Source organism: Tachysurus vachellii, chromosome 2, assembly GCF_030014155.1.
Source record: "Tachysurus vachellii isolate PV-2020 chromosome 2, HZAU_Pvac_v1, whole genome shotgun sequence".
Taxonomy (NCBI): domain Eukaryota; kingdom Metazoa; phylum Chordata; class Actinopteri; order Siluriformes; family Bagridae; genus Tachysurus; species Tachysurus vachellii.
Genome location: NC_083461.1, coordinates 35,459,663 through 35,472,756, shown reverse-complemented (window position 1 = coordinate 35,472,756; position 13,094 = coordinate 35,459,663). Strand labels below are relative to the sequence as shown.

General features: G+C 39.0%; 2 protein-coding genes across 3 annotated transcripts; one reads left to right on the top strand and one right to left on the bottom strand.

Moving 5' to 3' along the window:
- Positions 1-601: 601 nt before the first annotated feature.
- Positions 602-8,192, bottom strand: smim14 (small integral membrane protein 14). 2 transcript variants are annotated; one of them, XM_060864474.1, is made up of 5 exons: positions 8,174-8,192; positions 5,945-6,061; positions 4,942-4,990; positions 3,769-3,917; positions 602-2,088 (listed from the first exon to the last, which is right to left on the bottom strand). In XM_060864474.1, the coding sequence occupies exons 2-5, from the start codon at positions 6,017-6,019 to the stop codon at positions 2,050-2,052; spliced, it is 312 nt and encodes a 103-aa protein (XP_060720457.1). In that variant the 5' UTR covers positions 6,020-6,061; positions 8,174-8,192; the 3' UTR covers positions 602-2,049. The 2 variants fall into 2 exon arrangements, with proteins under 2 accessions (XP_060720457.1, XP_060720456.1); XM_060864473.1 differs by lacking the exon at positions 8,174-8,192 and adding an exon at positions 6,515-6,737.
- Positions 7,124-11,483, top strand: ube2kb (ubiquitin-conjugating enzyme E2Kb (UBC1 homolog, yeast)). Its single transcript, XM_060864472.1, has 7 exons — positions 7,124-7,656; positions 8,328-8,421; positions 8,510-8,568; positions 9,032-9,114; positions 10,091-10,190; positions 10,287-10,415; positions 10,775-11,483. The coding sequence occupies exons 1-7, from the start codon at positions 7,588-7,590 to the stop codon at positions 10,847-10,849; spliced, it is 609 nt and encodes a 202-aa protein (XP_060720455.1). The 5' UTR covers positions 7,124-7,587; the 3' UTR covers positions 10,850-11,483.
- The last annotated feature ends 1,611 nt before the right edge of the window (positions 11,484-13,094 follow it).

Sequence of the window (13,094 nt, the reverse complement as noted above, 5' to 3'; positions counted from 1 at the left end):
AAATTAATCAGTTAAAATACGAAGAATAATGCATTCTTATATATGTGTGAATATGTATATATATATTAATATTTATAAACGCATTATAATAGTTTTTAAAAATTATAATTTAGGACTTTTGGTTTGAAAATTGCTTCTAGATTTGCCACGTGTAGGGACTTTTAATGTAGCGTTTAAGACAATACAAACACGACAAGATTAAACTTGTACACGGGAAATACAAAGGTAGAAATAACGAAACTTAATACGTTAATACGATTTTAAAAAAATACAAATAAACGCTTATTTAAACCCGGGTTTACGTCTAAGAAATTCACAGAGAAAATAAAATAAAAATGAATAAATAAAACTCTATTGTTTTATTTTATTATTAATTTTTTTTTATACATTTTTCAGATTTTTTTTTTTCGACGCTTATTACTTAATCGCACCGTAAAAAAAAAAAATACTAGCTTTTAATGTGCGTATTGAATCTAATGAGTCATGACTCAAGATGACTCAATAAGACTCAGTTATTTGAGTCTGACGCAGGAATCGATTCCCCTCCCCCCCTCTCAGTGATTAATCCCAGATGGAAGAAACACACTCAAGAGACTGAAAATGCATGATATAGATTTTATTAACTGTTTATGTTCAATAACCAAAAGTGCATATTTGAAGCCCTTTCTCTTAGAGCCAATTCTAATCTGAATTAAATCTGTGTAAGTACTAATAATTCAGAGGAACATCCAGAAATGTTTTCCATGCCTGACTAATGATCGAGATATTATATACTCCAAACACAAGTGGAACAGGTTTATATGTCACGTTAGTAAACATTACAACACAGCAAGTCTCGAACTGTATATACGACCATCCTGATATAAGCTACGGTCTTTTTATTTCTTTACGCTACAGACTTTTGAAACACACAGTAAAAAGGTCCTTCGAATGTTAAGGTGCGGAAATAGAACTTATTCGGAACCCTCAAATGTCTTTTGTAGGATATTTAAAAAGGCCATAAATAAACGTTCCCTGTTTGATTCATCGTTATATTGGATGGTTATTCAGCAGTAACTTGCTCACGTGAAAGCAGATCATGTAAACGATTGCGTAGTGAAACTAATCCGTATAGGATGGGCGGTCTATAAATGTTTATGACTTTAGGCATGTTTTGGTCATTTGATGGCCAATTTAAAAAAAAAAAAAAAAAAAAAAAAACAACAACAGATTGAAATCTGTTCATTGAGATTAATTGCAGAGAAAAATCTGAATCAAATTCTCTTTAAATGCTGGCACGGACTGTCCCTATAATTTTAAGTACATTAAGTGCTAAACTTTTGTGTCTGGTCCCAAAGAAGCCTTCAATGATCCCAGACGGTCCACAGCTCTGCTCGTACCACACCCACACTCATGACACACACTCAGCGTTCTTGTTAACCTCAATGTTCTGCTTCAGTTATTATGAAACTAAAATAAAGAAAAAATGCGAACTGACTGGTGTGTTAAGAGGTGCGAGAGAGAGCATCTCTGCAAACTGGCTTTAAGAGTCATACCGCACCAGAGCCAAGGCCCTTGTTCTGATCTCATGAATGACATCAGAAGTGAGCGAACTGACGCAGCTCGTGCAGAATGTGCTACAACCTCCACCCTGAAATATACCCCCATCTAGAAGAGGCAACCTTACCGTGAATCATGTGTGTGTCTAGGATTAGTCATGGTGTCTTGAGCTATATTTACTTTTGCTTACTTAAAACAACACCATGGAGAACACACACGTCTTAAATGTTTTATTTTTTTAAGGGTGGTGGTGAACTTTAAGTCTTTAAGAAAAGGAAAAAAAAAAAAAAATAATTGCTTTGGCTTCATTATTGTTGTTTCCTTAACCACTTCAATCACTTCGACGGTTAATACTCCACTCGATTATAGAAAAGTTTCAGGATTAAAAAGTAATCAGTCCTAACAGATAGAAGAGGAAGAGGAGCCGATCAGACGGAAGACGGGTCTAACGCTCGGGTCGTAGGCGAAACGTCTTGGTCGTGGTTTGGAGTCAGGAGCCCTGGTTCGTCGCTAGTCTACTGGAGGTGCTGGAGGATCTCTGCTGTTATTCTGAATGAAAAATAAGACAAACATACAGTGGATTAACGGAAAAAAAAAAAATATATGGAAAATAACATAAAATAAATAGTAAATGAATAGGACTCGAGGAAATGGTCCACCATTCTGTATAGTACCTTTAATGATCTATCTGATTTTCTCAACTGACAAGGAAGTAAACACTATAATAACATGAGCCTTGCCCTTAAATAAACTGGGTTTCTTCGGTAAAACCTCAATAGGGCACATAGGGGATTAGAGGCAATGTATTTCCCAAGCACTGGGGTACTGGTGTTAAAAATGTATGCCTGAAATGTTCTAAGACGAGGACAAGATCAAAACATATAAATATAAGGACGTCTGCCAAATTCCGTAAAAGTAACGTGAATATTTCTCTCATTCATACAGCTGAGCAGTTGAGGGTTAAGGTGCTTTGCTCGTAGGACCAGGAGTTTGGTGGACCTGGGGTTTGACATCATGACCTTCGTCCAGTCCAACACCTTAATCACCGAGCTACTACAAGGAGCTTCTACGAGGGGTCTACACTGGGGAAAAAAATCTCTGGTCCACTGAACGCTCACAAGAATTGTGAATGGAATAAATTGCAGTCATTCCAAATATGTCAAAATAAAACCTTACTAGCGAGAAGTAATATTTTTACACAGTAAATATCATGGACAGTCTAAACTGTTCAGTTGATAGGTTTTAGATGTTCACCTTATAGTTCAGTGGAAATACCACATGACCGTGAGGGTAGAGAGCGATTCGATTCAATTCAATGTTCTAATTTAACAAAAAGCATCTATTAGTTTAACCCTAATAAAGCCAAAGGTGACTGTGGTGGGGAAATGATATGAGGAAGAAACCTCGAGAGGAACCAAACTCAAAAGTTTGTTTGTAGTTTTAACATGAAGACTTGAGTACAAAACTGTTTGTGGTCCAAAAGCTATCATAGCAACTGTAGTCCTAGGTCATCGTCATGGTTTCAGATTGACATCATCCACAGCAATGTCATGTATCTCTAGGCTGACACTAAGCTCCAGGGGTGCAGTATCATATCTGCCCCTGCGCTCTGACCCCAACGTCCTCAGCTAGGATTTCCACTGTGCTGTAATGTGTATGTGGTGATAAAGGCTTCTATGTGTATAAATACTGTACACTTGTGTATTTCCAACATTGCACCACCAGAACACCAGGTGTGATGATCAGATGTCCACATACTTTTGGTGTTACTGTGTAGATTTCATTCATTCATCTTCTACCGCTTATCCGAACTACCTCGGGTCACGGGGAGCCTGTGCCTATCTCAGGCATCATTGGGCATCAAGGCAGGATACACCCTGGACGGAGTGCCAACCCATCGCTGGGCACACACACACACACACTCTCATTCACTCACGCAATCACACACTAGGGACAATTTTCCAGAGACGCCAATCAACCTACCATGCATGTCTTTGGACCGGGGGGGGAACCGGAGTACCCGGAGGAAACCCCCGAGGCACGGGGAGAACATGCAAACTCCACACACACAAGGTGGAGACGGGAATCGAACCCCCAACCCTGGAGGTGTGAGGCGAACGTGCTAACCACTAAGCCACCGTGCCCCCCACCCCGTGTAGATTTATTTAATTTAAAAAAATTGACATCATACAAAGAGAACAGGGTTGGTATATTTTTGGTGTGACTTACATTAAAGGGACTAGTGGGTTTGTTGGAGGTTCTTGGTCTTCTCATGCTGGGAGGACGAAGCAGGAAAAGTACCAGTGCCAACACGATCCAGCCCATAATAATCATAGGCAGAGTCAGATCGCCCCCTATTGGAGAACTGGGTCCTGGCACTGAATACACAGAAAAAAGCCACCAAATCAGTACAGAGAGACAGTTTTTAAAGCAACATACACGTCAGACAGAAAATATAAAAATGTAATACATTTAAATATTAGGAAGGGAAGCAATAGGACTTAGGAATACAAAATCCCCTGAATTTCCACCAACTTGCTTTTCTGTTGTGCTTTCGGATATACAATATTTTGGTCCATGGTTGTTGAATGTAATCCAGCTTGCATTTGCATAAAGAATAGCTGAGAATTTGAATAGTTTTGGATCTGAGCAAACAGGCAGACAGACAGAGACAGACAAAGGCTGACCAATAGATAGATGATAGATAGATAGATAGATAGATAGATAGATAGATAGATAGATAGATAGATAGATACATAGAGTTAGCTGAATTGGACTGATGATATTTTGACATGATCTTGTATTTTGAAGCTGCTGTAAAACATATTACAAGACAAGAAGCTCTAATAATAATAATAATAATAATAATAATAAGCTTAATCAGTGTAAACCAGATGAAATAACACATTTTGTAAATGCAAAACATAAATTCTCCCGTCTCGCTTCCAGTTTTTCTAAGATAAACTCCACTAGTAACACTGACTAAAATAAAGCACTGGCTGAAGATGTATGAATATGATGTTTCACATGTTCACCCCATCACAGTGGGTTTCATCTGGGGTGTATGGTTTCCTCTTACTGTCCAAAGGTGTGAATCAGTGTGTAAACGGTGGCTTGGAATGATGAATCATTTTTAAGATAAAAAAAAATGCATAGTTTTCTCAAACAACTCAGTTTGGCTGCATATTAAATCACAACTGGATGATGAACTGGATTAATCTGTCTGGAACGATCACAGTGACCAAATCTGGCATTTTATTTTGGGTTACTTAATAACGTACCAAGAACGGGGCCTTGGTTTGGGTTCTTACATGCAGGATCAAAATGCGCATAGCATCACATAGACAGAACGCAGTGGGGTTTATTTGTCTGTGCTTTAAGAAAATGAAAGAGGAAACTTACATTCCTGAAGGCACTCTGTGTCCGTGCAGTAGGACTGCGACTGCCTCAGCTGAAGATAGAGTTAAAACAACAAGCAGATTTGTACATGCAAACACTTTAGATCTCTCTACATTATAGCTCACAGTTCAGACATTAGGGTTAACGCTGACGGTTAGTTTGTACAGGAACTGCAGTTTGCACACTGATCTTGACCTTGTATGCTGATTTTATAGACTTATGTCTTCGAAGCTTCTGTATTGCGATTGAACACTGGCCTGTGCTACATGAAATTTTATCCCACTGTGTCTGAATATATGAAAAGGACAATTATATAATAATTAAAATAAACAAGAATCACCAAAGCACTTCAAAACTTCACCAGGGAAACACCAGATATGTGTTTGAATGAATAATCTTCAAAAAATTACCATTCACAGTACAAGCACACAAACCCGTACACCACACCTCTTATGTAAACCACGTCCAAGACGACGGCCAACGACGATCCTATTACATCACAATGCAAACAATCCTTGCAAACACAAGATCTCCTGTATTTTCTACGGAAATTCGAACGATTTTTTTTCCAGACTTGGAAAATATTATAACAGCTCGTTCTAATTTAGATACATAACAAACATACATTTCAAACGAGGTTTAATCCTAGACTACATTCACGTTTACATGCCGAACATACAAACCAAACACTCTTAATGATACAACCCAAGTGACCGGTGTAATTTTGACAGGTTGCAGTTAATATACTAAAAAAAAACTGAAAGATCAGGTAGTAGAGATTGTTATTGTACACCATGACATTTTAAAATCCGTCCTACCGGTTCGGCTAATAAAGAAACCCTGACCTAAATAGTGTGTTGTGGAACTTCCTGTCCACGTAGTATTACGGAATCTAATGCAAAAGTGACTTAGACAATCGTGAGAAGTTGGATCTCTTTAATCGTATCCTCCATCTGTGTGTTGTGTGACTGTGTACGAGGAATATGTTGCGTCATTGTGATTTTACCAGGTTGATGAGTCTCCTCATCGCATGCTCATGAGAGCAGATACATTCACAGGGATCAAACCCTCCTTCTGCCATCAGTGTTCAAGGATTATAGCATCAACAGGAACTTTAAAATGTCTGTAGGGAAATTTAATCCAAAGGTTAATTCATTTATTTCATACATTTATGCAAAAGGATCTGAATGTTCACAAAGACACAATCTTTATCTCCCCATCAAGGCCAACAGGATAGGGCGTGTTTAAACAGGTCTGAGGACTGTTTTTACTCGTTAAAAATCAGAAAGATGAATTTGTTCACTAGTACAGTGTTGGACAGAGCATTGTGGTGGTGTTTTGTTTGTTTTCGTCATTAGAAATTAAATCTAGAACTTGACTAAGTTACAGGAACCACTTTAGAAATGAAAGAATAAGTGTTAAAAAAAAAAAACATTGCTTAAAGAAAACGACTAGAAAAATGTATACTGATGGTTAGGAGGAAAGTCATGGCTGCTGTTATATATGACATTAACAATAATAATAATAATAATAATAATAATAATAATAAACAACAACAACAAGAGACATTTCTTACCATTAAACAATGCACTTTAGACGCCCAGTTTAAACGGTGCACATTACACATATGTGCACACACACACAAAAAAAAAAGTCTGTCCAAATTTGATCTGCACAATAAAATATAAAAAAACGCCTCTAAGTTCTATGTTTTGGCAAAGAGTCGATTCTCCGGCTGCGGTTCCGCTTCTGTTATGATTCCGCCTTCACGCTGTGCACGCGCGACAAAACAAAGCCACGTCGCAAAGCTCGCGAGATGTCGACGATTTGTAGGCGACGGGACGAATAAGCTTCGGCTCCCTGTCTGTTCTGTCAGCTCAGGGACGAGTTCAATCACCACTCGTGTTTTTTTTTTTTTTTTTTTTCTTTTAAATCTCCTGAACCGACGAACCGAATCAGAATCAGAATCAGAATCAAAAAAATCATTCCGGATCTGATTTTAAAGTGAATTTCTACACTTTACTTATTAAGTGCACTGGGGCTTTGTCACGTTCGTTCACCTGTAAAAAAAAATAAATAAAAAAATAAATGAAATAATAATAAAAACGTGTTCTTTTTAAACGCGTACACGTGTAAAACAAACGCTCGCGCCGGACGTCCATCTAACGTAAACAAGCCGTTGCTATAGCACCGAAGCACAGCCGGAAGTACTACTAACAATCAGTTGTTGTTGTTGTTGTAGAAAAAAAAATAATAAACCACATAAACAGCTTCTGTGGTCTGTTAAAAAAGATCGTTTCACTCGCACCGAGCTTCCAGCGACCATAAATGTAGTAACGATGACGATAACAAGCCGTATGTAGCAGGATAAAGCGCATAGAATAAGATCACACGGTGTGACTGTGGTGGTGTTGTCGGTGTGAAGCGTGTGGATGTAGCGGTGCGACCGTGAAAAGCGCCTTCATATCAACGCTCATATCATCCACTCTGAGATCGTCGGGTCGTCCTGGCTGTTTGTTTTGGACACAAGAGGCATTGGTGTGTGTTTTTTATCGTGGAAAAGAAGTGAAAGAGAGAGAGAGAGAGAGAGAGTGAGAGAGTAAAGAAAGCGGATCAGTGCAGGCTGCAGGCCCGAGTGAACGCTGCTACATGAACATGGCCAACATCGCCGTGCAGAGAATCAAACGGGAATTTAAAGAAGTTCTCAAAAGCGAAGAGGTTTGAGATCCGCATTTATCTTTCTCTTTATTTTTAATTAGCGTGGAAACGAAAACAAAACACCTTCGAACACAGCTAGAATCAGCTACTAAGCTAACTTAGCTTGCTAACTGCTTCATCAAACCTCGGTTAGCTGAGTTAGCTTCCCAAAAATGTCAGTCGTGTCCTATGGGAGTTTAATACTCGTGTTTGTTTCAGATTACGGTGAATAAACTGACAACAACAACAACAACAACAAAATGATATGTCTTTTACGTAGCTCGGAGTTTTATCTTAGCTTAGCTTAGCTTAGACGGACAATGCTAATTTGACATTAGCCAGTTAGCCGTCTGTCAAAACATTAGCACCGGTGCTATCTATCACCTGACACAGGACTAACAAGTTCATATCTGTTTCGCTTTAATCTCATTTCAGTGCAGACGTTTTAAGTCAGTAAACGATCATGTGAGAGATGAATAATTGCTGGAACTTGTCAGCTAGTCAGCTAGCTAGGTTAGCTAGTCATATTTCTACTTACAGGCCAGCAGCTTCTTTGTCCTGGTTCCGTCAAAGAACTGCCTCTAAATATGGCCTTCAAAGTGCTATTAAAAAAAAACACAACGTCGTTTAAAGTGTTATTTACTGTTATGACGAAAAACCAGAGAGTGATTTTGTCCATTCTTTTTGAACAGACGAGTAAAAACCAGATTAAGGTGGACCTGGTGGATGAAAACTTCACAGAGTTAAAAGGGGAGATTGCAGGACCTCCAGACACGCCGTATGAAGGTGAGAACTAGGTTTGATGTTATTTCCCTCGAATGAGTGTATAAACACCTCATTTTTCTTTCTTTCTTTCTTTCTTTCTTTTTTTTAGGTGGCAGGTATCAGTTAGAAATCAAGATCCCAGAGACGTATCCATTCAATCCACCAAAGGTAACAGTCAAGTCAGACAGTCTTACTGTACTATTCACTGTGTGGCAGTGTGTTGGTTGGTGCCTATAAGAAGGCAGTGGGGTTTTTTTTTTGTGTGTGTGTGCTTAGTGTTCCAGTGTTTAATAGAAGACCCGAGATCCAACAAATTTCCAATTTTAGTGATAGTTCTTTACGTCGAATCTTAATATGCGTACAGACTGCAACATGCAACGCTCTAAACTCTCCCAACTGTAAACTATTTCTGTTGACCGAGCAAAAGAAAGCAAAGGACTTTTGGTAGCTTGTTTAAAATGTGTAAAATACTACAATATAGCTTTAGTAATTCCTACAGGTTTAACCCAGGATGTCAGCATTGTAATACATACACACCAGGCTACATGTTTTAAGGATATTTTGATATTTGAAACCAGTCATTGTAAGCAGTTTCTTTAACAATCCATCCTTGTCATTTTTTTACTTTCAGGTGCGGTTTATTACAAAGATCTGGCATCCCAATATAAGTTCGGTTACTGGGGCAATATGTTTGGACATCCTGAAAGACCAGTGGTGAGTTTAGGCTGATCGTGTGCGCTTGTATTGGGTTACAGTTGACAGCCTAGTCTAAAAATATCACAGCAATAACGGACCACTCAAAAACAGGGTCGAGGAAAAGAAAAAAAGAATGTCATTATTGAAGTAATATATGAAGAAATATAAAAGCATTTTGTTTGTCATATATAACACAATATATAACAGCACAGTGAAAATTTTTCTTCACATATCCCAGCTTTGGAGGTTGAGGTCAGAGCATAAGGGGCCTTGTTTAAGGGCCCAACAATGGGAGCTTGTCAGTGCTGGGGCTTGAACCCTGATCCTGGATGGTAGCATTTTGAAACCATAAGGATGATAACGATGACAGACTTCATATATCCAGAGAATCTCTCTGGAAAAGCAGCTCATGGAAACACTCTTAATTGCTCCTGATCTAAAATTGGTTTCAGTTCAATTCATAGCTCCAGCTACACAAAAGAGAGCTAGCATATAGTGTACGATTGATCATCCATGTGCCTGTGAGAAGACCAAATAAAAGATAAACGTATTAAATATTGTAAAGGAAGTGAAGCTGTTCTCGAGAGACAGAACAGTAAAGTGTCCGTTTAGACCAAAACCATCAGAAGCCACTCGTACTACTTCCTCTTCTGAAATCTATATATACATATATATACACACACATCAATATAAATCCTTCTTTTAACCTCAGCTAGAGGAACTTTTCACTGCTAGCCGCACGCCATGGTGCTGTATGTATACAGGGTGAAACGACGTGGTGTTCGGATGTTACGGCTTGATGCTTACCAACAGACACCCAATCAGAAACAGGAGGATTTCTGTGCCATTTATTTAGTTTTTCTTTTTTTTATTCCCTTCCCTGCCGTGTGCACGAAACAAGCCATTATTTAAAGTGGCCGCGCGCTGTGTTTATCCAGTAAAGAGTACCGAGTTGAAAGTGATGAAGATCCACAGACCTCTTCTCTCTCCACAGGGCTGCAGCGATGACTCTACGTACAGTCTTGCTCTCGCTACAGGCTTTACTAGCTGCAGCCGAGCCCGACGACCCTCAGGATGCTGTAGTAGCCAATCAGGTGTGATATTGTCCTGCATGTACTAATAAGAAACAAAAGATTTGCTCTGATAAACTCAGTGGCGTTTACGTTGCATCGTGTACTTTGGTTTTCCAGTATAAACAGAATCCCGAGATGTTCAAACAGACCGCTCGGCTGTGGTCCCACGTGTACGCCGGCGCTCCCGTCTCTAGTCCTGAATATACACGCAAAATAGACAAACTCTGTGCCATGGGCTTCGACAAGGTAAGTACTCCACAGCTGTCCGTGATGGGATAAAGCACTCTGTGGGTCGAATTAATGGTCAGTGTTGTTTTTACACATTTCCTTCATTCTGATGTTTGATCTGAACATCAACCGAAGCTCTTAATCTGCTGTCACATGATCCAGTAGTGAACTGCGTTAAAGCACAGGTCTTCCTATTGAAGTGGACACAGAGCGCATTTGGACGTTAGCGTTATATCAGACAGTTTTATAACAGTCCAAGGTGAAGCTGCCCCCTTTATAAAGGAATAACAAATGCAGTTTACTGTGGTTGCTACTTCAGGGTTTTTCCAATAGTAATAATTCTAACGATAAACCATCTCTCTCTCTCTCTGTTGCAGAACGCAGTAATAGTAGCTTTGTCTTCGAAGTCGTGGGACGTGGAGACAGCGACAGAACTTTTGCTCAGCAACTGAGACGTCACTCGTCAGCTTTAGGCCACGATTTCGCAATCCACTTTTTTTTTTATTTTATTTTTTTATATAAATAAAACATGAAAGCATGTGTTGATCAGCTCAAAAGAAATGTAAAAGAATAAGACTGGCCCGGTTTCATCCGGGTTTTAACCTCCATGTTCGGTTCCCAGCGCTAATGCAAGTTATTCACCAGCTAGAGCCAAATTAAGAGCCTGATGACGACGGACGGATTTTGACCCTGCCGCCGTACGAACGCGCGGTCCTAGCTGTTCGAGAGGCCTTTTTAAAAACCCGTACAACAGCTTCCTTCTGCTCTTCCTCCTCCTTTCTCACGATTTCTACAAAGAACCAAATGAAGGGAAGCCTGTGAGACTGGCATGAGACACACCGCTGCCTGCTCGAGTGTGTAAATAGGTATGTTAACGATGTGTGTACATTCAGCATAAAGAAGAAAGGAGTGCTAATTTTTCTAACTGTACATTGAAGAAAGGAAAGAAAAAAAAAATCTCTACGTTCCATGGATTTATTCAGAAGACTTTTCAGGATTTAAACAGCCTTCGACGTTTTCAGAGAACTAAAAGATTTCCTCCACGGGTCTGACGACGGGGTGATACGGATTAAAACAGTAAGAACATTTCAGTTCTGAATTCGGTTTCTTTTTTCTTTTCCAAGTTGTCGGTTGAACATTTTTCCAAGTCTCCAAACCGAAAGAATAAAAGGATGAAGGTGAAATTTTGATTTTAATTTATTTAACCGTTATTCAATCAACGTTCCCCGTAACGATCTACAATCGTGTTGACTTTTTTTTCTGATTTGCTGATCTAAATCCATCTCGGACGTGTTGACCTGATTGATTTTCCTTTATGGAATGAAATCAAGTCTTGTCTTCAAAATACTTGTGCCAAGAAACGCAGAATAAGGCGTCAGTTTAAGACCGACTTTTGAATGGAAGCTATTATGTTGCTGAAAGCTTCAGAAGCCAGATTTTTTATTTTTTTTTTTTAAATAGATTACTTCCAATTATCCAATCAGACACATGCTGTTCAATCAGCAGTCTGGGGGGTCAGTAGGTACTCAATAGGTCCATTGCAACCGTTATCAGGATATTTGTTGCATTTTCAGTCGTCAGAGAAAAAAAAGATTAGCTACACACTGAATGGGCTGCAGTGGAGCGTCATTAAATAAAACAGGATCCGCACACCTTCCAAAGCTGAGGGAAAGAAAAAACACACAAATCAACCACCTGAACCATTTCCCCTTCACTTGTACATAAAGCCAAGTCCCTTTCTTTAAGTATTAGCCATCCTCTCAGTGCACCACTGATGGCTTGATTTCTGTTTTGTAGGAAAACAAACAAAAGCAAAAAAATAATAAGTCTGTCTTCCTGTAGTAATGACCACGTTCAATATTGCACGAAGAAACAGGTGAAACGGGGCATCGGCAAAAAAAAAAATAAAAAATAAGTCAACATTTAAGCAATCTGTACAAGCATGGTTATTTATTGTGAAACTATCATTTCTTTGAATAAAAAAATGCTTGAAAACCCCCAAAAAAAAGTGTAATTCATTGTTTCGAACGGACAGAGAATTGAAGTCAAACTAAGGATAAAACAGACCTGTCCTAAAAGAATGAAACAGTTGAGAAAGAAACAAAAAAAAAAACAAAACCACAAACCGTAAACAATTTCAAATCATTTCTTTTTTTTCTTTTTTTTTTGTTTTTTAATGCAGTACAACAGCTGCTGCATCTGAACGTCTCGGTTCAATAGGAATCGTCTGTATAAAAATTCTACAGCATCGCCAGCTCCTCTAAACCGAGAGGAGAGGAGGGAGTACGAGAAGCCCGATTCTTGCATTTTTATGCTTTGTACAAAACACGATAAAAAAAAAAAAAGGCAAATATTTTCTCTGCCAGGTTTTGATTAAATCAAGTTATTTAACAAGTTCTGAACTTGCATACGACGCAGCCGAAGAAACATGAACGACTTGCCTACTGCTTTGAACCTAAAACCATACACACGAGGACAGAAATGCCGCATGTCTGCGTCGAGAGAGAGCGGGATTCGATTTCATATACAGATTTGGGATTTTAAAAAAAAATGCTCGTCTCGGACCGGGTTGGTTTCTTTCCCGGGGCTAAAAAAAATCCCAGGGGCTGCGGATCTAAAAACGTTACTACGGTAACCGTTACACGTCTTCCTCGTTACTGAGCACGTCTGTGTTGAACAGAACAGAAATGATGGACT

Excerpts from the sequence above, each read along its gene's own strand:
- smim14 (XM_060864474.1), bottom strand. The coding sequence starts at position 6,019 with ATGGCAGAAGGAGGGTTTGATCCCTGTGAATGTATCTGCTCTCATGAG. Across the intron at positions 4,991-5,944 it reads TGAGGAGACTCATCAACCTG|CTGAGGCAGTCGCAGTCCTA; the intron begins GTAAAATCACAA and ends CTCTATCTTCAG. Across the intron at positions 3,918-4,941 it reads CACAGAGTGCCTTCAGGAAT|TGCCAGGACCCAGTTCTCCA; the intron begins GTAAGTTTCCTC and ends CTGTGTATTCAG.
- ube2kb (XM_060864472.1), top strand. The coding sequence starts at position 7,588 with ATGAACATGGCCAACATCGCCGTGCAGAGAATCAAACGGGAATTTAAA. Across the intron at positions 7,657-8,327 it reads AAGTTCTCAAAAGCGAAGAG|ACGAGTAAAAACCAGATTAA; the intron begins GTTTGAGATCCG and ends CTTTTTGAACAG. Across the intron at positions 9,115-10,090 it reads GACATCCTGAAAGACCAGTG|GGCTGCAGCGATGACTCTAC; the intron begins GTGAGTTTAGGC and ends CTCTCTCCACAG.